The sequence below is a fragment of the Oryzias latipes genome, chromosome 10 (genome assembly GCF_053564925.1).
Source record: "Oryzias latipes strain Hd-rR chromosome 10, Olatipes_Hd-rR_3.1".
Taxonomy (NCBI): domain Eukaryota; kingdom Metazoa; phylum Chordata; class Actinopteri; order Beloniformes; family Adrianichthyidae; genus Oryzias; species Oryzias latipes.
The window spans coordinates 34,884,076-34,912,005 of record NC_136246.1 but is presented as its reverse complement, the minus strand read 5'-3'; the positions used below and the strand labels follow the sequence as shown (position 1 = coordinate 34,912,005).

Below are 27,930 nucleotides of genomic sequence, written 5' to 3'. Positions count from 1 at the left end.
AAACTAACAAACCACCACTGTTTAGTATTTCTTTTAATGTGATTTCACACACAGAAATTCTGCAGAGAAATGTCTACAACACCAACATTCCACTTTAGTGATGACGACGTTCAGCATGAGTCCAAACATCTCATCTAGGAGAATCTGGGAAACAATTAGTGCAATTTACAGTTTAACCATCACAGCTGAAAATAAAAACAGCGTCTGTGTGCAGAAATATCCACGTCATCTAAGACCGTAAGTACAAACATTAAAACATCTGCAGGATGTTCTGAGGCACGAGAGCGGCACCACACACATCATCGCGACACACTGAAGCGAGGCTCCACCCACCGGCAGCCTGAGGGGGCGGAGCCACACACTCACAACAGAGGTGAAAGCAGAGATAAAAGCAGCAACATCACAAAGTGAACGGCAGTGTCAATATGAAGAGGAGCCCCCGACTGCACTATGACTGAAAATCACTAATGCTTTTTGTGTCTTTGTTTCCACACAATTTAACACAAATATCTTCAGGATTTTCACTAAATCAGATTTAAACTTGAAAGAGTTGTGAATATGGTGCAGGAGCTAGGACCTGGGGGGCAGCTGGTCTCCTTACTGTAGATAAAAACTTAACTGTAAAATCCCAAAGACGACATTAATGCGGAGAAAAAACGATTAGTGTGTGCTTCCTGTCTGCGCCCCCCCATGAGCACCCTCTGTAATGTGAACCCCCAACAGCTGTGCAGGCATGATGGGAAAAGAAAGGCATCTACTGGTGATGGCTGCAGGCATCTGACTGCAGGCAGGAGGGAAGCACTACAGAGCTTCAGCCACGATGACGTCTCATCTACAGGGAAGCCGCTCACTGCCGCCCCCTGTTGTCCAAACGCAGGCAGAGCTCACGCTGGTCCAACAAACGAGCTCTGAGGCTTTGACACAACACTCCCACCTCCAGAGGAGCACAGGACTTCAAACTGTGGTGGTCAGCACCAAAACGTCGCAACTGCTTTACCAAAACCCAAGATTACAGCCAGAACAGTCACAACACTCCAAGGAACCACGAAGAAAAGCTTTGATAGAATCCGTCCTAAGAGAGACGCGTCTTCTGCAGGCAGGCCAATGCCAGTGAAACCAGGAGACCACCTGGAATTTAAAGACCCTCTAATGAAAACTGTGTGTTTGGTTCTAACAGGTAGAATTATTCTGATGACATTTACAAAGAAAATTTAGATTAAACTGCATTTCTGAGTATTTCTTTAATTAAATGGTTGAAAATCCGGAGCAGACGAAAATATGCAGTTTGAAAAAGCTTGTAGCAGTGATGTAGCTACAATGGGCGGGGCCAAAGTCTCCCTGCTCCGCCCCTTTCCGATCATCCACCTGCAGACCAACAGATCCATGGACGTCTGTGTTTTCCTGGTCTGAGCTGGAATCTGGATCAGAACCGGACAGATGGATGGATCTGATGCTGCTGCTGTTTCTGATGCACCACTGACGTTAAGTTGGGGGTATGAGGGGGGGCGGGCTTAATCTGCACCGACAGCCCCGCCCACAAGTCAGAGGGGAATTTCAAATGAACTGATGTCCTAGAAAAGAACAGGTTTGGGGATTTTGTCTAAAAACGGCATCATGGTCATGAAAGAACCACGGGAACGCTTTGGAAACGGATCAGAGGACGATCGGAGCGGATCTACAGATCAGACCGGCTGATCCCAGTGAAAGGAAAGACCTGGACCTCAATCTACAGATGAAGTTTGGCTGGAGGGCAACAAAGACAGCAGCTCAAAGCTTTTTCAGTCCAGGTTGTCACGGTAACGGCATCCTCCTCTGAACCCTGGTTTCATATCTCTGAACCTAATCTCAAATGGCTTCAGCCTGCAAGTGTCAAGCTTGTTTTGTGAATAATTGGTCTCAAACCAATTCTCCCCCTAATATGTCAGGAAAAGACAGAGTGAAGGTTTACAAGCCCCGCCCCCAAGACGATTTAGCTTCCTTTGATTGGTCAGTTCCAGAGCCATTCAGCTAATATCCTCAGTAAGCTTTAGTAAGATGTTCAGTTTTTAAATAAACACAAAACCTCGTTAAATTCTGATCAATAATGTAAATTCTGTTCCCACTCTGAGATGATCCTAGAAACAGACAGATCCTGAGCAGCAAGTTAACCAAACAGACTGGATTTTAGGAATGACGCCTGCAGGGATGGACGTCCTCCACGTCTTCTCCGAAGCTCCGCCTTAGTTCATCCGTCCGTCTGTTTTCCAGAAGAATCTCTGCAGGTTTCAGCAGCTCGTCACTGTTCTGGACGGAGGTCGCCACACCCGTGACCTTTGTCTGAACCAAAGCGAACCTTTCTAAAGTCAGCGTTGGGGAAGGAAGCTGCCCGTCAGTTTGGCCCACGCCGAGTTCAGACGCTCCGATGACGCGCCTGGAGGAGCCTGGTTCTCAGCAGCCGGCATCTTCCAGTAACCAGGCCAGGAGGTCAAAGGGATCGGGAGCTCCTCGTCCTCCTGATCTTGGGGAGTTGGACCTCCTTCTGTTTGTGGGTTGACTTGCTGCCCGGTGCTCCACAGCTTCAGGACTCAAACCGTTTCCGGCTCAGTGCTGGCCGTCTCTGGAGGACGGACTCTCGGACCGGCCGTCTCTGACGCTTGATGAAGACTTCTTCTGCTTCTGCTTGGACTTCCTCAGCATGCGGACCTACAGAGACCTTCATCAGAACCACACAGACGACCCGAACCCACAGCTGACGACCTCACACCCACACCGACCCACCTTTGGTCCCGCGGCAGAGATGATGATGATGCCGGGGGGCTGGATCCACGGCTCCCCGTCCACCTGCACAGGTGTGGGCTTGCTGACCGTCAACCTGACGTAGTTCCCTTGAGCGATGCGGATGCCGGAGCGCAGGCCGCTCTGCACCTGACCCTGCACACACAGCAGCGGTGAGGTGCTCTGCTCAAGAGCCCTGCGGAAGCGTCTGGACTCCTTCTTACCATGTGCACCACCCCTGTGACCCCCACCACCTCCAGCAGGCCGTCGTCAATGCGTGGCTTCCCAAAGCGACCGTCGACCTCTGACCCCCACAGATCGGCACCAGAACCCCAACTGTACACGAGAGCAGGGCTGAGCTGAGGCCTCCTGGGTGGGGGGTGGGGGGTCAGGTGTGTTCCTCACCTCGGGATGTTGATGAAGATCAGCCCCTCGATGCTGGGCAGCGGGACGTTCTGGTTGTCCACCTGAAGCTGCAGTTCTTTGTGCAGACTCCTGGAGTGGCTGATCTTCTGGAGACCCACCTTCACATACACGCCTTTGTTATGGAACCTGAGGAGAGCCGGCAGAGCGAGGGCTGATGGGAAATGTAGTTCCTCCACAGATCACTATGGAGGCAGTCGCAGCACTGTGTGCTCCGGGTGGAGCCTGAAGCAAACACGAGTTTATGGAATCACAAAACCAGAAGAAGCCGGTTCTGCTGGAGAGACGGATCACAAAGGACTCGAGAGACGACATGTGGTAACCTGCTGCATATCCACTCCTCCATCCGTCCACTCGTCCATCAGTCCATCCATCCATCCATCCATCCATCATCCATCCATCATCCATTCATCCATCCGTCCACTCGTCCATCAGTCCATCCATCCATCCATCCATCCATCCATCATCCATTCATCCATCCGTCCACTCGTCCATCAGTCCATCCATCCATCCATCCATCCATCATCCATCCATCATCCATTCATCCATCCGTCCACTCGTCCATCAGTCCATCCATCCATCCATCCATCCATCCATCATCCATTCATCCATCCGTCCACTCGTCCATCAGTCCATCCATCCATCCATCCGTCCACTCGTCCATCAGTCCATCCATCCATCAATCAATTTTCTAGAAAATCAGCAGCCTCCTGAGTTTCGGCACTAAAGAAAAACCCTCAACACGTTGGGGTTACCAACACTAAACAAGAACCAACAGGCATTCCTGTGGGTGTGTTCAGGGGCTGTTTGTCCCACATCTTTGAGGGTTCTTGAAAAGTTCTGAGTTTGATGATTTCATCTCCAACCAACATGAGAACCAGTGTAAAAGCTGAAAGCTTCAAACCAGCAGGTCACATGACCCTTAGTCACCCCTTAGTAGGAGCCCCGCCTCCTCAGACCTGCTGACAGAGACTGTTTCTTCATGATGTTTGGACCAAAGTTAACCCTACAGCAGCAGATCTGTTACCTGCTGGTGAATTTATCCGGGTCATCCTCTCGGGCTTGGTGGAAGTCCAGGCTGAGCTCTGCGTCAATGCCCAGGCCAAAGTAGTTGTTCATCTGGACAATCTGACAGAAAGACACAACCAGTTCACCTCAGGACTTTTAACAATGACCAAAAAAGCAGTCTGTCCTCCAGAATCCTGGTTTGTATCCGGGACCTTCACAGACTTTCTGGAAACTTCAGACTCTCTGAAGGTCTCTGAAATATGTTTATCCAGAGCAGAGCCCTAAGCCAGGATCATGACACTTCCATTCCAGGTGCTTCTTGGTGGAACAGGTCGGTTGTGGACTCCTCAGACAGCGTGACCTTCAGTCCCATCCTCACCGTGAGAAGCTTCTACAGATGATCTGCTGCTTTCCTCCTCACCACTCTCAATCCTACATTGGTGATTTGTCCTAATAGTTTTTATTGCAGATGAAGTTTCTCCAACACCTCTAGAGGTTTCAACAACCACTGACCTTTTCCTAGGACCGGGTTCTGGGGGAGCATTACAGTCTGGCTGTCTGAATGACTTCCTGAGGAGTCCTGAACAGACCTTGGGGGGTTCCAGATAGTTATGGTCCTTGCTGTCTTCTGAGATGTCCTGAGCATCCAGAAGAATGGTCCAGCGGTCCATCAAAACCTCATCAGCTTCATCAACAGAAACCAGAATGCTGTGTGGGTCCTCGCAGCTGTATCCTGCCCCCCAGCGCAGAACTCGAGCCAAGTCGTTGCCTGATGAGACAAACCAAAGTCCATGCAGCACCAAACCCTGCGAGGAGACAAAGCTGCTGCACGTCTCACCTGTCCCGAGTGGTACGATGCCGATGGGGGGCTCTCTGCAAACCAGTTTGTGTCTCACTGCCTCCAGAACTCCCAGAACCCAGCCAACGGTTCCATCCCCCCCACAGACCAAGATCCGGAACCTGGGGACCTCTCTGAAGGTGTGAAAGCTGCCATGCAAAATGAGAACGTCCAAAGAATTAAGAGTGCTGCTTTTCATTTAAGGTCTTCTGCATGAAGATAATATGAATGTGTTTGTCTCCAGAAATACTAGAAACACTGCAAATGCATTTAAGACATTACAAAGATGAACCTCTGATGAGGACAACTGATGGTATCATTTCACCACCAAAAAAGGTCTTCACTCTGTAAAAACCTAGAAAATAACAAGTTAAACTCTGAAAAACCCCAACAAATAACTAAATAAATGAAGGAATCTCCAGGAGGAGCTGAACCTTTTCCCACCAGAGTGGCTGAAGGAACCTGAAGATGAGCTGTAGGATCTCAGTGTCGGAACGTTTCTCAGAAGTGATGCTGCTGTTTTGTCAGAGCGTGCAGAATGCTCACCCCACCAAAGGTCCACCGTTAGACAGGTCAAAGACCTGGTGAGGGTTCAGCAGCTTCCGGAAGCTGTACAGGAGCTCTCGGCCCCTCAAACCGCCGCTCTTCGGATTGACGAACACCAGCAGGGGGCTGACGTCCCGCTCCAGTTTGTTTATCTGAAGAAAAATGGAGAACCATCTCAAGGATTGGCTTCAAACAGAAGGGCTGCGTCATGTGGTTTAAGGCTGTCCATCAAAGTCCTGAATCCTCTCTGGCATCATCAGGACTTAGTAAACCCCATCCAGTTCATCTGAGAGCTTTTAACCAAATGACAGTCCATTCTGGTGTACCACAGGGCTCCACGCTTGGTCCCGCTTCATTCCAGTGGATACAGATTACTGGACACCACACTGTAAGTGTCAGCTTCTATGCCGATGATACAGTCCCCCTGTCCCCCTGAAAGCAGCTCAGATTACCTCCCCAAAGTACTGTGAGCGGCTTAGCCCATTTGTCTATTTGGTGAGGACCTGTGGTCGTCATGGATGCAACGCAGCGATGGAAGCGAGCGTTGCTACGTGCACCAGGTGATGACGTGTGCTGTCAGAGTTTGAGCCAGTTCTGTGCTGTGGAACAAGATCGCAGACATTTGGCCTTTCGCCAAAATCCATTTAAATGACTGAGATTCTCATGACCTCCTCAAAGGTCATGACCCCATGAGGGAGGAGCAGGTGCAAACTGGGTCCAGCTCCCTCTGAATGGTCAGGTTCCCCTCCCTTCTCTACGTAGAGTTGCATCGACCAATATGCAACAGACTGTTGGTCTCAGTCCAGGTGGGATTTTCTTCGTTTATTTGTAACCTAACATTCACTTTGCTGTCATTTGGAAAGTCCTTTCAAGTCATTTTTTTAAAATTCCAAACCAAAATATGGAACATGAGCTCACAGTTATACCTTTTTCCATGAATAATGGTAAAACAAACTTAATTGTGGACATAAATATCACTGATTCTCATACAAACCTGAATGAATGTGATCATTTAGCCCAGATTTGGTGGAACTTGTCCTTTTGAATTTTTTGTGCGTCTGTGGGTTTTTACATCTTGAGACATCGGTGTGTTTTATCAAACAGCTCTCTAATGACTGGGCGGTTCCATTTCTTAGTCTGGCTTTTTGCCGGCAGCTAAAGGTTCCTGCAGCAGCCTGGTCTCCGTCTTCCCTTCCAGGCTTGGGACATGGTCTAGGTAGAGATGGTCTAACTCAAAAGCTTTCTGCATCTCTTCCTCTTAGGACCCGGCGCCCTCATGCGTGGACCTTTTGGGTTCCATTACCACAGTAGTTCATTCTGCCTAACTGGGGTCCTGTGACGAGACGTTTAAAGGGTTAGCTAGAATATTAGCTCGGGTCATAGAACATTTAACCTTCTATGACATCTTTCTGATACTTTTTGAGTCGTGGACATTCCCAGAACACATGGTGATGGTTTCCACACTGCCTCCAACATCCACATTTCTATAGTGCGTCTGTCGGTATTTTAGAATGCCCAACTAGAATGTCAACCTGTAATGTCCAATGTTGATCTATGACATGGAAAACATCTCATAGAGGACTTTATCCTAGAATATTCTTTCCATTCTAGTGAATCTGTGGAGGAGCTGTGTGAAGAGTAGTATTCTTCCCAATCTTCTTCCACAGAGACAATTCCAGCTTCCCTTTCCTCTTCTTTTTTATGTCGAGTACTTTTTTGCTTTCTTTGTAAAAACTCTGAAATAGATTTAGTTCTAGTTTAACTATAGGCAGCCTTCTAGAATCTGGTTTCTTAAGGTGATGGTGTATTTGTAGCTGCGAGTCACATTTGATCTGTTGGAAACTGTGAGAACCTTCATGTGTAAATGAAGAACATGTTCTTTTTATCCCAGACCCAGGTCTGACCTGCTGTCATGACTTCTAGCACATCTTCTGTGTTCTAAAGTGCAGCAGCGTGATCTGAATGAACCTGAACTTCATCGATGAGTCTGCAGGACCCACCTGGATCTGTGGGACCACCAGTGAGCTGAGCGTCTTGCTGTTGCAGGAGGTGTCTCTGGCCAGCATGTAGATCCTCTCTGCCTCAGAGAAACAGGAAACCTGCAGCTCGGCTGCACCTGCACAAAACACGCGGCGTTGAACCGGAGCGCCCTCTACAGGTTCAGCTTCTCAGAAACCTTCAGGCTCCAAACCAAAAACCAAGAGGTTTTATTTGGAAACCTGGAAAAGCTCTGACTTGATGCAGACTCACAAACCGTACAGGATGGTTTCCATGGTGACAGGCTCACCTTGGCTGCTATAGATTTGGCTGACGGTGACCAAGTGACCTGTTGGGATGAAAACAGTTTTCAGCGTCGATCCAGCTGGAAGCAGCAAACACGGCGCAGGCGGACTCACTCTTGATAGCCAGGTGTTCCTGGATCAGCTGGAGGTACTGCTCTGTGGTCAGCAGGGGGGGCAGTCCTCCTATCAGGAGGTTCACGTTCACGGCCAGGTTCTGGTTCTCCACCAGGTAGAACCTGGTCTGATTCATCTGCCGAAGCGACACCTGGAGGAGGAAAGCAGCGGCGTTAGGAGGAGACGTCGGTTGAAGGGCTCTGGAGACCTTCTGACCTTTCTGATGTCCCGCAGTTTCTCCAGGATGTTCTCCTCCGACATCAGCGTCTGTCTCTGCACTGCAGACAGACAGAAGCTGTGAGAGACGCTCCTCTGCTCCCTGAACTTCAGATGCTCCTCCATCCTCCTCCTCCTCTGCTCCCTGAACTTCAGATGCTCCTCCATCCTCCTCCTCCTCTGCTCCCTGAACTTCAGATGCTCCTTCCTCCTCCTCCTCTGCTCCCTGAGCTTCAGCTGCTCCTCCATCCTCCTCCTCCTCTGCTCCCTGAGCTTCAGCTGCTCCTCCATCCTCCTCCTCCTCTGCTCCCTGAGCTTCAGCTGCTCCTCCATCCTCCTCCTCCTCTGCTCCCTGAACTTCAGATGCTCCTTCCTCCTCCTCCTCTGCTCCCTGAGCTTCAGCTGCTCCTCCATCCTCCTCCTCCTCTGCTCCCTGACCTTCAGCTGCTCCTCCATCCTCCTCCTCCTCTGCTCCCTGACCTTCAGCTGCTCCTCCATCCTCCTCCTCCTCTGCTCCCTGAACTTCAGCTGCTCCTCCATCCTCCTCCTCCTCTGCTCCCTGACCTTCAGCTGCTCCTCCATCCTCCTCCTCCTCTGCTCCCTGAGCTTCAGCTGCTCCTCCATCCTCCTCCTCCTCTGCTCCCTGAGCTTCAGCTGCTCCTCCATCCTCCTCCTCCTCTGCTCCCTGAGCTTCAGCTGCTCCTCCATCCTCCTCCTCCTCTGCTCCCTGAACTTCAGATGCTCCTTCCTCCTCCTCCTCTGCTCCCTGAGCTTCAGCTGCTCCTCCATCCTCCTCCTCCTCTGCTCCCTGAGCTTCAGCTGCTCCTCCATCCTCCTCCTCCTCTGCTCCCTGAGCTTCAGCTGCTCCTCCATCCTCCTCCTCCTCTGCTCCCTGAGCTTCAGCTGCTCCTCCATCCTCCTCCTCCTCTGCTCCCTGAACTTCAGATGCTCCTCCATCCTCCTCCTCTGCTCCTCCTTACCTTGTTTCCCACCCATGAAGACCTCCAGCAGACGGAACCGTGAGACCTCTTCAGCCTGAACAACAAAAACAAATACAACTGATTTTAGGAATGTTCACTGTTGTCAAAACTAAAAAACATTCAAAACTCTCCAGGCTGTGAAAGTTCACTTCTACCTGTTTGTCCAGCTGGAACAGGACCTCCCCGATGACGGACGCCACCGTGCTCCGCACTGAGACGCAGACGCTCACGTGCGTATCTCTCACTCTGAGACACACAAGTATGGACCGCCGGGAGGGTCAAAATAAAAGAAATGCAAATGCAGTGGGGCAAAGAGGAATCTGTCAGTCATTCTGCAGAGTTTGGTCTGAAATGTTCATCATATAAATATTTCAGCTGCCAGACAGAATGTAAAAGAAGATTCTAGAAAATCCCATTTTTTGTTTTTAAAGAACTCAATTGTATTATGGAGCAAAAAATAAGATTTATCTCCAACAAACAATCAAGAAATCTGTTCCTAACAACCTGTTTCTCCTTCTTTAAGAAGCTCTTCTGTCCTCCAATCCTTACCTGTGTTAATGTCACCAGTTTGAACTGGTTACCTGTATAAAAGACACCAATGTACAACTACAAACAAACTACAACCATGATCAGGACCAAAGAGCTGTCAAAGGACACCAGCAGCCAGACACAAATGAACCAATCATTATAAACAGCAGCTTGGAGACCAGACATCAACTGTTGGAGCAATTCTTAGAAAATGGAAGATCCCTGACAACCTTCTTCCACCTGGAGCTCCATGGAAGATCTCACCTGGTGGAGAACACCAGGACCAACAGAGAAAAGCGAGGAACCAGCTCAGAAAAACATGGGGGAGCTGGTCAATGACCTGAAGAAAACTGTTACACTTGCATTTGAAAGGATTTGTTTTAGTTTTTGAGTAAAAGACCTGGGCTCACCTGGGCAAGCTGACATACACCTGGATGAGGTCTTTGTCTCGTGGTTTGGCCCTCAGCAGCCAGGATTCACCGCCGTCCTTCAGAGAGCTGCGGTTATCTGGCCCGCTGCCGTTCCGGTTTGTGATGTCACTTTGGGAAGCGCTGACCTCTTCCAGCTCAAAGTTCTGCGGATCCCCAGGCAGGTAGAACGCCCTGAGAGCCGCCTCCTACAGGGCAGCACAAGTAGTGCAATGAGGTGTCAGTCAAAACATCCGAGTCATGTGATCGTTAGCAGAAAGGAGCATTTCTCCTGCGAGTTCAAAGCACAAAGGTTGATTCATCAGGACTGGTCAAAACCTAAAATACTGAATCTGTTTTAACGTTCAGGTTTGTTGATTTAAAACAAAAGGATCAACACTGTAGGGCCTGTTTCCTGAGTGTGTGCAGGTGTGTGTGAAAGCATGTGTGCAGGTGTGTGCAGGAGTGTGTGTGCAGGTGTGTGTGTGCAGGTGTGTGTGTGCAGGTGTGTGTGTGTGTGTGCAGGTGTGTGTGCAGGTGTGTGTGTGCAGGTGTGTGTGTGCAGGTGTGTGTGTGCAGGTGTGTGTGCAGGTGTGTGTGTGCAGGTGTGCGTGAAGGGGTGTGTGTGCAAGTGTGTGTGCAGGTGTGTGTGTGCAGGTGTGTGTGTGCAGGTGTGTGCGTGAAGGGGTGTGTGTGCAAGTGTGCTTTGGACCAGTGGTCTCCAACCTTTTGTGGGCCACAAACCAGTTTAAGTCAGACAATATTTTCACGGACCGGTCCAAACAAGGTCAAAGTTTATGTTTGATATTTTTAAGCTTCCGGTTTGTGAAAAACATATTTTTCAAATCAAAGCATTTTTTTTCATAGAACACTATGCTCACACTGAGAAATCAACCCAGTCTCTGATCATCCTTCCGGCCAACAAGATTCATCATATTTTGTTTTTACATAAATCTTCATTCATTGTGTGTTTTTAACACAGATAAACATTCTCGTTTCATAACAGTTTGCTGCTTAAGTCAGCCTTTCTGTAAGAAAAATTCATAAATCGTCTTTTTACAAGTTTCAACAAATCAGAAACGTTATTAGATTTAATCTTCAATTTCTGTCAGCTGTTTGCGGCTGGTTTAAACGTAGACTTTGTGGATGCTAACAACCGTATGCTAACAACCGTATGCTAACAACCGTATGCTAACAACCGGAGGCTAACAACCGGATGCTAACTTTAGCTGTACCGACCATTGAGGTGTGACGGATAACTAAAGCAAAATAAAATGACAAAACTGTCTTAAAGTGGAATTTCCTAAATATAATATTAAACCTAAATCCATCTGCTTCTTAATTATCTGCGTGTGAAACATTGGAGAATCAGTCGCTGCGTTTCAGGCGGGAACGTCTTCTGCTCCGACAGAACAACCATCTCCATAAATCCGTGTTTGGAGCAAAACTCCTGGTTTTGACTGCAAACAGCAGCTTAGTGTTTCTGTGACGTTGAAGACTCTTCTTGAATTTCCTCGCCGACTCTTTTCTCCTACAAAAACAGTCCAGATACGTTTTTTTTGGTTGGTTTTCATTCAATTTTAGCTTTGAGCTGCTAGCTTAGTGGTCTGAGAAGCAACTCATAGTCATGCGACGCGTCAAGACAGACAGATGTGGAGAAACTAGAGAATCTGGTAGTTTACCAAAATTTAACTTCCTTGAGTATCAGGAAATAAACAAAACAGAAATAATCTAAGTTAGCCTATGTATTTCCTTTCTTCCTGCGGCCCGGTACCGGTCCGCGGCCCGGGTGTTGGGGACCTCTGGGTTAGAGCATTTAGAAGTCCCCGGTGCCTCCCTGCTCTCTGGGGGCCTCGCGGCGGTCCTGCTGGCCCTGGCCTGGGGGGCGGTTGTTCCCTGCCTGCTGCTGTGTGGTGTTGGGGGTTCCGGCTGCCGCTGCTGCTGCGGCGGGGGTGTGGGGGTGGCTGGGCGCCCCTCCTCCTTCTTTTCACATTCCACCATCCATTTTAGAAGAACATAAACACTCACCTGAGCACAGGTGTTAGCTCACCTTTGCACTAATAGTTTGCGTGATTGAATGAATGAAAGATTTCACCCTAGTTGGTTTTAAGGCATAGGTATGCGTGTGTGAACACTATCTGTTTTGTGTACATGTTGACATGTGGACATTTTTGCAGCTAGCAGGTGTGTTGATAACATTTGAGTGTGCGGACAGGCCCCGCCCTTTTTGTACTACATTTGAACCGTACCGTAATGATAAACAACCAGTAAACTTGTTGCTTTATGCTGCTTCATGGTCTTACCCCCCCTCTCACTATCACCACCCCCCCCCCCCCCCTCTGACATCCCTCTCTCTTCTTCCCCTCTTTCCTTTTCCGTCCGGTCCAACACCAAAGATTTTCAAACATGGTTGAAATTAATAAAGTTTGGCCTCAATTCCAAAAGGGGTTTATTCAGACATACCTTTGGTTTGTCTGTAGGTTCATAACCCCTCTTGTTAAAGTAAAATATGTCCAACACAAGAGGCCCTCAGCTCTCATCTGTCTGCCCAGCTGTTGGACAGGACAAGTTAAAAACAAAATAAAGAAGTAAACAGGGTCCAACCACTAGTTCCTCGTTCCTCATGGCTCTGCAGAGGGGGACCAGCCGGTAAAAGCCTCTGTTAACACCGTCGTCTCCGTCAAACACCCTGAGGAGCTGCTTTCCTGCAGAACAGACACAACGTCAGAGGGCGGGACTTAGACAGGAAGGTGGGCGTGACCAAGCACACACCCTCCCAAAAAAGATGACAGACAGGAAAAGCGGGCTCACCGGACTCTGCAGGTGCTGGCTGCAGGTCTCTGGGCGCTGCTGCGGCCTGATCAGAGTCATCAAAGGTTTCTGAAGAGGGGCGGAGTCAGAGATCAGAGAAGCAGTTTGGTTTTTATCAAGCATCTTAGCCCAAAAGGGTGAGGAGCCGCTTCATGCTGCTTTAACTGGGCCTGTCCCGATCCGATCACGTCTCAGACTCCAGCAGTAGCAGGTGTTGTATTCCCATCAGGGATCGGATATTATTTCATTCTTATAATGATCAGTGTTAAATACTTCAAGCTCATCCATACGGATAAATACATATCATGAACAGATCACAACATTTTATTACCATAAAGCAAAACAGAATATGGCAGCAGGTAAAGAGGAGGAGCACAGTTATTAGCAAAACCTTCTCACATCAGGACTTTTTATGTCCTCCATCATAAAAAAATGCAACCAGAACATGTTTAGAGGCTTCACGTGTCTGCGTGCGTTTACCCGGCTCATGCCCGCAGCTCTCCGTGATCCGATAACAGTGCATCTTACTGAAGTTTCTGGAGTCCAGGCGAACGCAGGCGGGCTTTAGCAGCATGCAGCGCAGGCGCCCCACAGCGCACTCTAGTGGCACGCTGTGGTAACAGGAGGGGTGCGTCTGCAGGTGAGATGGAGGAACTTCAGCATGACAGACTCCAACGGAACCGACGTTCTGGACCGAAGGTCTATGGTACCATGGGAACAACTCTGACAATGTGCACCGACATTAGACCGCTGCCTGAATATTAGTTGTGTTTGAGAAGGATCTTATTATGGGATGTTTAAATGCAGGCGGTCCTGATTGTGTATCAGGACTCCACAGGCGTGTTGGAGGCCGCCGTTTATTTAATGGGAAAATGTCCATAAATGGACATCTATCCAGACAAACACAGGGGTCAATATGCTGCATTGTTGACTGACGGCGTCGTCCTGATGGCGTTAAGATAAAAAGCTTCACAGAGAAACCAACCGTCACGCTGCACCACTCGCATCGCATCCCCACCATGGCCTCAGACGAGCTGCAGGAGCGGCGGCAGACTTCACACCTGGATGCTGACGGCAGGTTCCCCTCCCTCCAGTGGTGGTGGAAGGTTTCCTGCAGGACAGAGGCTCTCACTGATCTTCACATCCAGCTGAACGCTCAGCTGTCTTTACGTTTATTCACAGCTCGTGAGCCAGAAGCTCCACCCACTGGCCTCTCAGTGAAGCTGCCATCATCAGGATCTCAGCTTCACTGACTTTAATTAACGGTAGATTTAGAGTTCCCTGAGCTGCCAGGCGTCCGTCAGTAGAAACAAACCAGGTGAGATCAGTCATCAGAGCGGCAGCTTAGCGTCTCTCCGGTTTCAGGAGGTTCCCGCTCAACAGGAACCAGAAGACTGATCAATTATTTCTAACTTTCACCTTAAAGTGTTTTGAATGTTCCAGTGTCTAAGGTTATTATATGTCACATGGACATGTTCATCTTGAGAAAAGTCTTGTTCTGACTGTGAACGTTTAACAAGTTCAGTTTTCTAAACTGAATTTCAGAGGAGATCTGATGAAATCCCAGAAACCCGTTTACATTCACTCTGGTCTGTAGATGAGAGCTAACCAGAGGAAAATGGTTTGACCCGTTCCAAAGGACCGGTCTGCCCCATGATGCATTTCTGCTGCAATGTCAGGCTGCCTATGGCGCACTCCAAGTGGGCGGAGTTACTTCCACAGTGTGTTCTGAAGGTCAAACACTGACAGAAGACTGAGAACTGAACTCACCTGAGCTCCATCCAGAGTGCCGTCCAGGTGACAGCAGCGACAGTCTGCACAGGTGAAGGGGGCGCAGTCAGCGTGGACGTGCAGCTCACACACTGCAACACATACACACAGTGTGAGGACACACAACTGGAACCACAAAGCTGCAAACCAGTGAAAACCGCCTTCAGATTGTCGTCTTTTGTTCAAATCCATCTTCAGAACCCGCTGAATTCTTCTGGGGTCAGGGGGCTGCTGGAGCCTATCCTACTGTTGGGTAAAGCGGGATTCTCCTGGATATGTCACCGGGTCGTCACGCCACACAATCAGAGTCTCACACCTCCAGGACAAGTCAGTCACCAGTTTAGCGGTTATAATGTCAATGCAAAACCAAGGTTCCTGTGAACCCAGACAGGGGTCACTGCAGACCCGTGTCTGCAGTGACCCCTGTCCTCCACGTGTGCCGTGGAACCGTCTGACAGCTGCACCTTCACACCGCAGCGCCGAGCTTCCCTCCGTCTGTTTCCTGCAGACGCCGCAAAAGCGTTTCTTCTGACCAGCCGGACCGAAGCAATGAACCACCGGCACCTGCAACAAACACAAACACACGGGTAACAAGGAGCACGGGTAAACAAGCACAATGTTAAATAAGAGCACGAGTAACCGAGAACACGGGTAACCGAGAACACGGGTAACAGAGAACACGGGTAAACAAGCACAATGTTAAATAAGAGCACGAGTAACCGAGAATACGGGTAACCGAGAACACGGTTAAACAACAACACTGGTAACCGAGAACACGGGTAACCAAGAACACGGGTAACCGAGAACACGGGTAAACGAGAACACGGGTAACCAAGCACAATGTTAAATAAGAGCACGGGTAACCGAGAATACGGGTAACCGAAAACACGGTTAAACAACAACACTGGTAACCGAGAACACGGGTAAACGAGAACACGGGTAACCAAGCACAATGTTAAATAAGAGCACGGGTAACCGAGAACACGGGTAACAGAGAACATGGGTAACAGAGAACACGGGTAAACAAGCACAATGTTAAATAAGAGCACGAGTAACCGAGAATACGGGTAACCGAGAACACGGTTAAACAACAACACTGGTAACCGAGAACACGGGTAACCAAGAACACGGGTAACCGAGAACACGGGTAAACGAGAACACGGGTAACCAAGCACAATGTTAAATAAGAGCACGGGTAACCGAGAACACGGGTAACAGAGAACACGAGTAACCGAGAATACGGGTAACCGAGAACACGGTTAAACAACAACACTGGTAACCGAGAACACGGGTAACCAAGAACACGGGTAAGAGAGAACAAGGGTAACCGAGAACACGGGTAAACAAGCACAATGTTAAATAAGAGCACGGGTAACCGAGAACACGGTTAAACAACAACACTGGTAACCGAGAACACGGGTAACCAAGAACACGGGTAACCGAGAACACGGGTAAACGAGAACACGGGTAACAGAGAACACGGGTACACAAAAACACAAGTAAACAAACACACGGTTAAACAAGAACATGGGTAACCGAGAACACGGGTAACCGAGAACACAGGTACACAAAAAAACAGGTAAACAAACACACGGGTAAACCAGAACACAGTTAAACACTATGTGAAGGAAATTGTTTTATTATTATCATTGTTTAAATGTATTTGTTTAAACGTGTCTTTAAATGTTAACTCAGATTGACCTCTTCTGAAAACAGTTGTGTGTTTGTTCATCTGCTTCTCATCTCCCACCCAGGATGAGGGGTTTACGACACACTGTCCTGAGCTGATAAGGGATACTGTTTGAAGTTAGAATCCAACCAAATGGGTCATTATACGACACCCCCTAATGAACTTTTCCTCTTTGTCTTGAAAATGTAACCTCCTTCTTGTGTTCTTAATAAAAGGTGCACAGGGAGAGGCAGACCTTTGAGAAGAGAAACGTGGTGGACCTTTTCCAACACATTTGCTCCTCTCCCTCGTGCATGAGAAACTTAATTCTTGTTGTGGTTTGTTGTTTATAATTGTGTTTTTCTTTAATGTCTAGATGCATTTATCTGACACAAGAACACGAGTAACCGAGAACACGGGTAAAAGCTCCCACGGTAAAATTGAGGCTAAGGAAGTTGATAACCTCAGCTTTCGGTTCCAGAAATGGAGGGTTTTTTTCAGGGTATGTCAGGTTGCCATAGCAACTCATGCTCTGAACATAACCTGGTCTGGAGCAGGTTTAGTTGAAGGTTAGTTTGTTTTCAGAGAGGTGAAGCAGCATGGCGTGTCCATTTGAAGATGATTTAGTGGATGAAGAAGCTCAGATAATACTTTTTCCACCCTGAGAGGGTGATGAGACCACATATGGATGTTGGAAAGAGAAACTTCTTACTTTGATCCAAGTTAAAATGAATAATTTTTTAGTTAAGTCAGCTTAAAAATAACATGTAGTTTTCAGGCATTTATTTTACTTTTATTCAACTTAATTCAATTAAGTAGGTGTAACTTTGGTGCTGCTGTTAGATTGGCACCGCAAGGGATTGTGGGATACCATTCCCTTTGCCTGTCTGGACGGATTTGGGTTTAAGTGTGGCTTTTTGACCAAATGTGTTTAGTTGTTTAGCTGTTTTACTGTGTTTTGTCTAGTTATTTGTCCTACTATGTTTAATTTTTTCTGCACCATGAGTGAGAGGGAGGAAGAGGAGGATGAGGATATGTAGCACCACTAGTGCAACAGTATGGAATAAAAACTGAAGATCTGAATAACAGATTCATGATAATTAAATGTATGGTATATATTATAAATGCCCACTGTATCATTTATTTCAATTTGATTAAAATGAGATAATCTGCAGCCTCTAATTTAGACATTTGAGAGCTCAAGAAGTACAATAGATTAAGATGGAAAAACATTTAATTGAATTGGAGTAAAATGATATGTAGTTAGATAAATATGTAAATTTGAGTTGTAAAAACAATAATTGAGTTGGACGTAAGAAATTAGGTTGAAAAGAATATACTAAATTACTTGTTGCCAACAGAAGTAATTCAAAGTTTTATAAGTTGTATAAATATACATCACAATGTAATTGGAAATAACATCAGAACTTTACTGCGTTTCCTTTGTCTGTTGTTTTTATCTTCCTGTTTCTTTTGCTGATGATGCAGCCGTGTTACTATACTGATGGGCATACAGTGGTGGACAGAATAGTTGGTTCCCCTCAGTTAAAGACAGAAAGTCCACAATGCTCACTGAAATGACTTGAAACGTTCAAAAGTAACAATAAATTAAAATGTATTGAAAATTAAATAATCAAAATCAGCCATTACTTTAGAGTTGTTGATTAACAGAATTATTAAAAAAACAAACTAATGAAATAGGGCTGGACTAAAGTGATGGTACCCATAACTTAATACTTTGTTGCCCAACCTTTTGAGGCAATCACTGCAATGAAACGGTTTCTGTATTTGTCAATGAGCCTTCTGCACCTGTCCACAGGTATTTTGGCCCCCTCCTCATGAGCAAACTGCTCCAGTTGTCTCAGGTGTGACGGGTGTCTTCTCCAAATGGCATGTTTCAGCTCCTTCCACTGATGTTCAATAGGATTCAGATCTGGACTCATAGAATGCCACTTCAGAATAGTCCAAGGCTTTTCTCTCAGCCATTCTTGGGGGGGGGGGTTCTGGCTGTGTGTTTTGGATGGTTGTCCTGTTGGAAGACCCATGACCTGCCACTGAGACCAAGCTATCTGACACTAGGCAGCACATTTCTACCCAGAATGCCTTGATCATCTTGAGATTTCATTTGACCTTCATAACTTCCAGACCCCCTGTTCCAGATGCAGCAAAGCAGCCCCAAAACAGAACTGAGCCTCCTCCATGTTTCACAGTAGGGACAGTGTTCTTTTGGGTGGATGCTTCATCTTTGAGTCTACCAACATAGAGCTGATGTTTCTTACCAAAAAGCTCCAGTTTGGTCTCATCATTTTCCCAGAAGCTTTGTGGCTTGTCAACATGCATGTTTGCAAATTCCAGTCTGTCTTTTTGATGATTTCCTTTCAACAGTGGTGTCCTCCTTGGTCGTCTCCCATGAAGTCCACTCTGGCTCAAACAACCACGAATGGTGCGATCTGAGACTGATGTACCTTGATCTAGGAGTTCACCTTTAATGTCTTTGGAGGTTGTTCTGGGCTCTTTGGATACAGTTCCAACTATCCGTCTCCTCCATTTGTCATCAATGTTCCTCTTCCATCGTCCAGGGAGGTTGGCTACTGTCCTGTGGGTCTTAAACTTCTGAATAATATGTGCCACTGTGGTCACAGGAACTTCAAGCTGCTTAGAGATGGTTTCATAGCCTTTACCTTTACCATGTTTGTCTATGATTGTGTTTCTAATGTCCTGGGACAATCCTCTCCTTTGCTTTTTGTTGTCCATGTTCAGTGTGGTTCACAGCTTTTCACTATTTGTCTCCCTTTAAATAGGCAGACTGACTGATTCTGGGTTTGAAAACAGCTGTGATGTCAATTAAAGGACATACCTGAGTTCATCATGACCCCCTGGACAATTAATTCTCAGTCTTTTATGGGTACCATCATTTTTGTCCAGCCCTATTTCATTAGTTTGTTTTTTAAATACTTCTGTTAATCAACAACTCAAAAGTAATGGCTGATTTTGATGATTTAATTTTCAATAAATGTTAATTTATTGTTACTTTTGAACGTTTCAAGTCATTTCAGTGAGTATTGCGGACTTTCTTTCTTTAACTGATGGGTACCAACTATTTTGTCCACCACTGTATAATCTTCATACGCCGTCATTAATCTCAGACTCCGTCTCACTGAAGTATAGCGCTCTTTCTTTTTCTCTCCACACGTTTCCATGGTGACTCCAGAAATCAGCGATCCATTGAGAATATCTTTATGTACCTGCTGTGCACGAGCATTAACCCAGGGTTACCAAGTGGAGCGTAATTACACTAACTCATATCCGGTCTGTTGGAACCGACATACCCAGAGTAAGCAAGTTCAGGCGGATTTCAGCCAGAGTTCAGGCTTAAAGTCAGGGGAGTTAAACATGCTTTCTGAAATACCCCCCTGAACACGGGTAGCCAAGAACATGGGTAAACAAACAAACTGTTGTCTGCAGACACCAAGTCCACTCTACCTGTTCGAGACTCACCTGGACCTGCGAGGGCGCCATGCAGGAGCAGACCGTCCTCAGGGTCTTCAGGCATTTTTCGTGACACATGAAGTTACAGACTGAAAAAGACAGAGGAGGACCGTCACTCATCTTTGAATCAAGACAACACGGCATGAGTCTCCATCGGTGACTCAGATCAACTTTATCAATATTATCAGAACTTCCAACACAGGGAAGCATGGCAGCGGGAGCATCATGATCTGTGGCTGCACAAACAAACTGGACCTTTGGGCAACAGTAAAAAGAATATAAAAAATGTACCTTTTATCCTCCATGGGACAGTAATAATCCAAACATTTTGAGCCCCCCCCCAAAAGCAGTCACCTGCACACATGACGGCCTGCTGACTCATCATTCAAACTTCTTCAGTGGTTACACAGAGGAAGTATGTGGGGGGGGGGGGGGGGGGTGTACTCCTTTATTAACAATTCCTTCCTGTGGAAGTCGGAAAGAGGACGTTCTGAGGCTGCAGACATCCCATCAGCCCCCACTACACCCCCAGACGTCACAGATGTTCAGCTGGGATGAGTGTCTGAGGTCCAGGAGTCTCCTTCATCGCTTTGACGAGAACAAAAACCCATCAGTCACAAAAGGTGAAGTCCCATCAGCCCTCACCCACCTGGGTATGACCTTGGTGCTCTGCATTTGACCCCTAACCTGGGGGAACGGTGAGCGGCAGACATTGAATTCAAATGCTTCCAGAACCATTAACCCCTTAAGGCTGAGTGTCAAACAGGGAGGCTTTGGCCCCCATTTTCAGAGCCTTTGGTACGACTCAAGCATGGATTTGAACCTGCGACCTTCCACTCTCAGGGCGGACACTTCACCACAAGGTCAAGGGAACACAACAGCATAGCAGTCTAACCTAACAGAAAACTTAACCTAACCGTCACTTTAACGCAATAGAATATCAAAACAGCGTAACACAACTGTGTAACAAGAGAGTGTAACACTTAAGTACAACACAACAAAGTCACATGAAGTAACACAGCAATCTAACATCACAGCATAACACAAAAGAGTAACAGCAGGGCTCCAGACCAACTTTTTTCACTAGGAGCACTGTGGCCCCCAACTGAAACTTTTAGGGGCGCATGCCGTAAATCAACATGCTAACCAGATCTACTCATTTCCACTGTATTACTAAGAAGTACTTTAATAATAGATGCAGAAATTACAATGTGCTGTTTCAGTCTCACATTTTATTCTGTACTTTTGAAGATGTAATAATAAGGTAAACTGACAGCAGCATCGCTGTCATGACAGTACAAATACTAAACAAAATACCAAACATCCTTAGTAACAAAGGAATTACCGTAGTAACCTTTCGGTCATTTCACAGTTACGAACAATACTTAAATGTATGTAAACATTAGGGGCACCGGCCAATAACATTCCACTAGAACATGGAGGTCTAAACAACTTGAGCCTGTCCTCACCCCCCCTTAGAGCAGATCCTCCTGTGTTCCACTAGGAGGCTCAGAAGGCCAGCCCTTGTAATTTGGCCTCCTAGTCCAGGGGGGGCCAACCCTGGTCCTCAAGAGCCTCAGCCCTGCCGGTTTTCCAGCTCTCCCTCACCAGCTTGCTGTTGATTAGCTGAATCAAGTGATTTCACATCCTGAGTGACTGAACACACCTGATTTAGGTTATCAGCATCAAGCAGTCCAGGGAGGGCTGGAAAACAGGCGGGGCTGAGGCTCTTCAGGACCAGGGTTGGCCCCCCCTGGACTAGACCTTTTACCCTGACTGAACCATGTTTGCACAGCTTCCTTGGCATCAACTCTTGTTTTATTCAGTCTTCTATATCTGCTGTTTTCTCATTTAAACATCCTTATTAACACAGTTCAGTTAACACTATTGAGTTATAACCATTAAACACAGAAGAAGACTCCAATTCTACAGTTCTATAAATCCATCAATGGTTCTTCTTACTGATGGACACTTGGCAGCCCCTTCTCCCAAACAGCTGAGACCCTCATTGTGGATGAAGATGACTGTCAGGAAATCTGGACTGGACTTATTGAGATTTAAGGTGGAGAAGTCAGAGAGGATGTGCTCCCTATTTAGAGTCTGTGTTGAATGTTTTTATTTAAAGTTTACTCTTTAAACCACAAATCAGTAAAGAGAAACAAAATTCAGAAACCATTTTTGGATTCTCTATCTTATGACCTTTTGCACATTTAAACCCCGATCATAAGTTATTGTATAGCAGCCGGTCATCCACTCCTATGCACGCAACTGGAAATGTATTACTGTGCTGACTGAAAGCTGCCCTGATGACTACAAAACAATGCATTATGGGACATGTGTCCTGATGGGTTTTTGTAGTTGAGTGATCAATTAAAATCATTTAAAATAGCTATGAATTGAAAAAAGGCTACATATAATACAAAACATTCAAATAAATATAAAATATATAATAACAGAGATCATACTGAGGGGGAGAGGCATATTAAAACTAAATTGAATGTTAAAAACAACTCCAACTTCCTGTTCTCCTTCAGTCCCGCTGCAGCTTCGCCTTCACCCCCCCTCCCCCCCCAACGATCCAGGCGAGGCGCTGGTTCATCTTAAATGCGTCTATCGTTGCATTTTCCCCACGTATTTCAGTGCGTCTAAGACTACATGTTGTTGCTCGCACGTGTTTAATGTTAACGCCCCGTTAGCGGTCACGCATGTAGGTGTGAGACATTTATTCTCAGCTGACCATCTCCTGGGGGAGCGGTGGGTTGCAGTGACAGCCGCGCACGATAACCGTTTGGTCGGGGTTGATACGCCGCCGTGCGCCTAACCGTAACCTTCCTCCGGCTCCGTGCGGCCCAGAGCAAAGTTCAGCTCTGACTGCATGTATTTAGAAAATGACGAGCGAATAAATACGTTCTAAAAGGAAAGTAGGGAACTCCTAAATGTGGTCCGCGGAGGGGGCTGTCAGGTGTCCTGCCTTAAATGTTCCCCTGCTTTCAAGCCCGGTCATTGTCACCCCCCCAAGAGTCATTTACCCCACTGTGATTGGTTGGTTCGTCAGCTCCACGCACAACACTGAAAAAGTGTACACTAGCCGCAGGTGGGAAGAACGAATCAATGGTTCGCTTACTCATAGCTCAGACGCACATATCAGGTTGTGATGATATTTGTCTCCGTTTCCTTCACACAGATGTTTACGTACACTCGATTATCTTTAGGCCCCTCCCCCTCCATGCGCTTTCCCTATTCTTCTCACACGCATTGGCCGCCTCACAGACAGGCATCACTCAATGAAACGCAAGTGTGTGTGCGTCTCATGAGTATGTGTGCGAGTGTGTGTGTGTTTGCGTGCGTGTGCGCTCGCGTCTCATTGCTCATTTCATTGATCATTGACGTGCCCCTTCCACGTTTAATGTATAAAAATACGGAGGGTGGGGGAGGCACATTTACTGGTGGCACATGTGCGACTGGATGTAAAATTCAGTCGCACACTCTCAAATTTTGGTCGTAAAATGCGACCATTCCTGGTCACAGTCTGGAGCCCTGAACACATAGGTGTAACACAATGCAGGAACACAACAGTGTAACACAACAGAGGAACACAACAGTGTGCTTGTACTTGAGCTCATTTAGGGGAAGACGACGAGACTCTTCAGGTTTTTCCAGTTCAGGAACTCTTCTGGAGGTGGACTTCTCAGCATGCGTGACTTAACACACACTAACAAAGTTACGACAACAAAGATTGCACCCTAGCACGTTTCTGCACCCATTATCCGATAGATCGGGAACAATGATAGATCATTACTGGTCAGTCAGGCTCCTGTCAGTCACCCTTTGGTACAAAGTGTTTGTAGCATCTTCCAGTCAAATGAACGTCAGCGATTCTCTGTGAAACGCTGAAGGAACCCAGCTAAGACGTGGAACCCAACATGAACATTGTGGGGTCTGACGGACTGCACTGAACAACCGGGCCATCCTCTTTTAGAAGCTTAGAATTATGGCATAATGGAAGACAGAACCAGACTGGTGTATTAAAACCTGTTTGTTGGGTTGAAGGTTTGATTCTTCTCTTTCAGCACAAATCTTGGACTGTCGGTACAAAGACCTCCACTGATTTGAAATGGAGAATACAAATGTCCACTCTTGTATCCACACAAAGCAAATCCTGATGACAATGATGAGTCACAACAGGAAGTGTTTTGGTTTGAAATTGTTTACAGTCAAATATGAGTTTGAGTCAAAATGAGGAGAAACGGTTTTCTTTTCAATGTCAGTATTTCAACGTATTTATGATAGTCCCGCCCCTGTCTTTTCTTTAAGTCTTGAAGAAAAACAAAGGAAAGCTAATTTTGACAGTTTGATATGAAATTCTGTTTCCTTGGTTCCACAAAAAGGATCCAGTATTTTGACCAATAACAGACAAAAAGGGCCCAAGAGTGTTGGTTTATTGTTGTAGTTTAGTGGTTTTCATCAGAAGTTTGACACACAGTCTGTGGAAGATAAACGTCTGCAAGCACAACCTTGCAGACATCCAAAACATCCAACCATGTGTCACCGAACTACCCAACTGACCAACACACCACCCAACCAACACGCTACCTGACCAACCAGGTGTAACCCTGACGTGCTTTGTCGCCCCATCCGCAGCTATGATGTAAAGCTCTCGCGAGAGTTTGTGCGATTATTGCACTAGGCTTTATAAAGAGGCATGCGCAGTCAGTTTTGCTGATGGAAGTCCGACGGAGGGGGCTGTCACTGCATACATGAGACGCAGGCGGGTGATGAGAAACGCTACGCGAATGAGTTAACGTGGGAACTGGTGAGTGTTTTGTATATATTGGGGTGTCATTCTTATTAAACACTCGGTTGTGTGCCCAGGCGGATCAGCTGATGCTGGGGTTAGCTGAGCTCGTCTTGTTGAACGGGTTATGTGTGTTTTGTTGTTTTATGCACACGGTGGTTTTGAAATGCTGACCTGTTGTCACTGATGTTTGGGATTTGATTCCCTCTTTATTGGTTTTTATTCACTGAATTAATTGGTTATGTTTGATCTGGAATACTCTTTTTGAACTTGAGTTGTTTATTTGCTGGAATTTGTGTTTTACTTTAATGTCCTCTTCCATTACAAAGAAGTTAGATATTGCTGGATCTGTGCAGGCCAGGTTCCACCGAGGATGGAGGCTGTTCGGCCTGGAAGTCAGGCCTTTCCAAGATGGAAACATTGGACTGGGCGGTAGGAAGCATCTACACCTACACCCCCATATGTGGACATGATGGATTTATGCGATGAACTTTGCTTACACTGAACTTCTTGGACTGGATTTATGAACATTATTGGAGGATGGACAGCAGATGCACTGCAGTGAACTGATTTGTGTTTTTTGCTCGTTTATTTTCTGTTGTAAATCAAATATGAATACATATGTACACTTACTGCATCTTAATGTTGCTTGTCATCATTAGCACTTCCTCTGAGACGAACTTTGGCCCTTGTAACTAGCTTTAACTAGAGTTTTGTGGATTCTAGTTAACTGGATACACAACGCACTCCCCGACCAACCAACACACTAACCAACCAACATGCTACCAACCAACACACTAACCTTCCCACTACCTGACCAATCAACAGACTAACCGATCAACCAACACAACAACCGACCAACCAACTCATTAACTGACTAACCAACCAACACACTACCCGACCAACCAACAGACTACCAGACCAACCAACGCCTTAACTGACCAACCAACACATTAACCGACCAAGCAACACATTACCCGACCAACCAACAGACTACCAGACCAACCAACGCCTTAACTGACCAACCAACACATTAACCGACCAACCAACACATTACCCGACCAACCAACAGACTTCCAGACCAACCAACACATTACCCGACCAACCAACAGACTTCCAGACCAACCAACGCACCAACCAACCAACCAACCAACCAACCAACCAACCAACCAACACATTACCCAACCAACCAATAGACTCCCCGACCAACCAACACATTAACCAACACACTACCTAACCAACCAACAGACTAACCGATCAACCAACACAACAACTGACCAACCAACTCATTAACCGACTAACCAACCAACACACTACCCGACAAACCAACACACTACCCGACTAACCAACACACTAACCAACCAACCAACGCACTCCCCGACCAACCAACACATTAACCAACACACTACCTGACCAACCAACAGACTAACCGATCAACAAACACAACAACAGACCAACAAACTCATTAACCGACCAACCATCACAATAACCGACCAACCAACAAATGAACAAACTGACCAACCAATCTTTGCTGGTATTCAACAGCCTTGTCAAACCTTTAGATTTGTAGACCTCAGACTCGCGGGGGCAGGTCTTTGGGAGGAAACATACGTCTGAGATGTGCAGGCCTACATGGCGGCGGCAGCAGATGAGGCTCTGCGATGACGTCAAACTTTCAAGTTAATCCAAGTGATGGCTTAAAGAACAAACGTTACATAATCCAGAAGCAGCCGTACAGGATGAGGTATCATGGAGCTTTCCATGCAGCTGCTGATGAAAAGGATGAGGAAGAACACACATGTATCTGCACAGCCTCAAGCATCCCTGTCAGTTTCCTGTTGCCATGCCAACAGTAGAAAGTAACTGACAACTGAGAGCAGGAACCCCTTCTACCACACACTTCTCTGTACTGATGCTGTTACCAGGCAGAATACAGAGAACGGCATTGTGTACACCAGTATATCTTTGTTTGTGTGTCATTGTGTACATCAGTATGCCTATGATTGTGTGTCATTGTGTACATCAGTATGCCTTTGATTGTGTGTCATTGTGTACATCAGTATGCCTTTGTTTGTGTGTCATTGTGTACATCAGTATGCCTTTGATTGTGTGTCATTGTGTACATCAGTATGCCTTTGATTGTGTGTCATTGTGTACATCAGTATGCCTTTGATTGTGTGTCATTGTGTACATCAGTATGCCTTTGATTGTGTGTCATTGTGTACATCAGTATGCCTTTGTTTGTGTGTCATTGTGTACATCAGTGTCTGTAAGTGATTTCCTGAAAGTTCATAACAGGGGTGTGCGCACGCGCATTGGCAAAGGTGCGTGTCTGAACGACCGTGAAGGGGGATGGGTGTGCGCGCGGATGTGACTGTTGTGAGTCGTGAGGGCGCGTGCTCTCGGCGTGAAGGTGTCCCGTGCGGCTGAGCGCCGCCTTACCTTCGCACAGGAAGCCCGCGAGCCCCCAGACGAAGTCGCTGCAGCTGTGGCAGAAGGTCGGCTTGGTGAGGGTCACCTTCCGGAAGCGGTGACCCGGCGCGGAGCTCGGGTACCGGGGCCGAAGCCCCGGCGACTTCTTCACAGTCTGCGGGCTCCGGTGGTCCGTGACGTCCCGCCCCGGGTCAGCCATGCCCCCAAATCCGAGCCTAGTCCCGCGGTGGAGGAAGGAAGCCTCTAACAAACGCCACCCCCCGAGCACGGAGTCATCCCGCCGGCCGGGGTGGGGGGGCAGACGGGGTGTTCGGGGACTTTTCCCTCTAAACAGATTCGGTCCGACACGAAGCCGCGAGGCGGTGGATGTGACGTAGCGTTTCCGCGTGGATTCGCTCCACGGCTGGAGCCAGCGGTGCTGCGCGGAGGGGGGGGGGTGTCCTAGAAGGATCCGGAAAGCCAGACGCGCGCGAGCAAACTAGTCTGGGAAAGGTGTCCGCGTGCGCCGAACCTGCAGTTCCGACTCGAGACGGACGGAGCTCAGCCGCCGGTCGTGTCCCCGCCTCCCCTCCTCCGCCCGCAGACAGCGGCGCCGCGTGGATTCCTGGAGCTCACGAGGCCTGATGAATAAAAGATGAGGTAGATCCCAACCGGAGGCTGCAACGGGCGCGCGCGGAGTGCACCAAACTGGGAAGACCGGGAAACGCTGGCGGAGAGGATGACGTTCAACAAGTGTGTCTCCCGCCGGTGGGGTGGGGGGGGGTTTGCCTTCAGCCGGAGCCTCTTCCTCTTAACTCCATTCTTCTTCCGCGTGCCAGCCTCCGCGTTGATCCCCTCCCTCCGCCTGACTCCGCCTCCAACAGCATC

General features: G+C 47.4%; 1 protein-coding gene across 5 annotated transcripts; it reads right to left on the bottom strand.

Annotated features, from left to right (window-relative positions):
* Window positions 1-15: 15 nt before the first annotated feature.
* Window positions 16-27,930, bottom strand: dgkq (diacylglycerol kinase theta). 5 transcript variants are annotated; one of them, XM_078954451.1, is made up of 24 exons: window positions 26,367-26,396; window positions 26,187-26,286; window positions 19,845-19,924; window positions 15,142-15,241; window positions 14,678-14,769; window positions 13,893-14,018; window positions 13,388-13,541; window positions 12,908-12,976; window positions 12,701-12,801; window positions 10,100-10,305; window positions 9,317-9,407; window positions 9,162-9,216; window positions 8,182-8,243; window positions 7,966-8,116; window positions 7,857-7,895; window positions 7,570-7,685; window positions 5,570-5,721; window positions 5,024-5,172; window positions 4,776-4,954; window positions 4,205-4,305; window positions 3,160-3,306; window positions 2,979-3,090; window positions 2,758-2,910; window positions 16-2,682 (listed from the first exon to the last, which is right to left on the bottom strand). In XM_078954451.1, the coding sequence occupies exons 1-24, from the start codon at window positions 26,391-26,393 to the stop codon at window positions 2,581-2,583; spliced, it is 2,664 nt and encodes an 887-aa protein (XP_078810577.1). In that variant the 5' UTR covers window positions 26,394-26,396; the 3' UTR covers window positions 16-2,580. The 5 variants fall into 5 exon arrangements, 4 of the variants coding, with proteins under 4 accessions (XP_078810577.1, XP_023815194.1, XP_078810579.1 ...); XM_023959426.2 differs by lacking the exons at window positions 26,187-26,286; window positions 26,367-26,396 and adding an exon at window positions 27,073-27,930; XM_078954453.1 differs by lacking the exons at window positions 26,187-26,286; window positions 26,367-26,396 and adding an exon at window positions 27,832-27,907.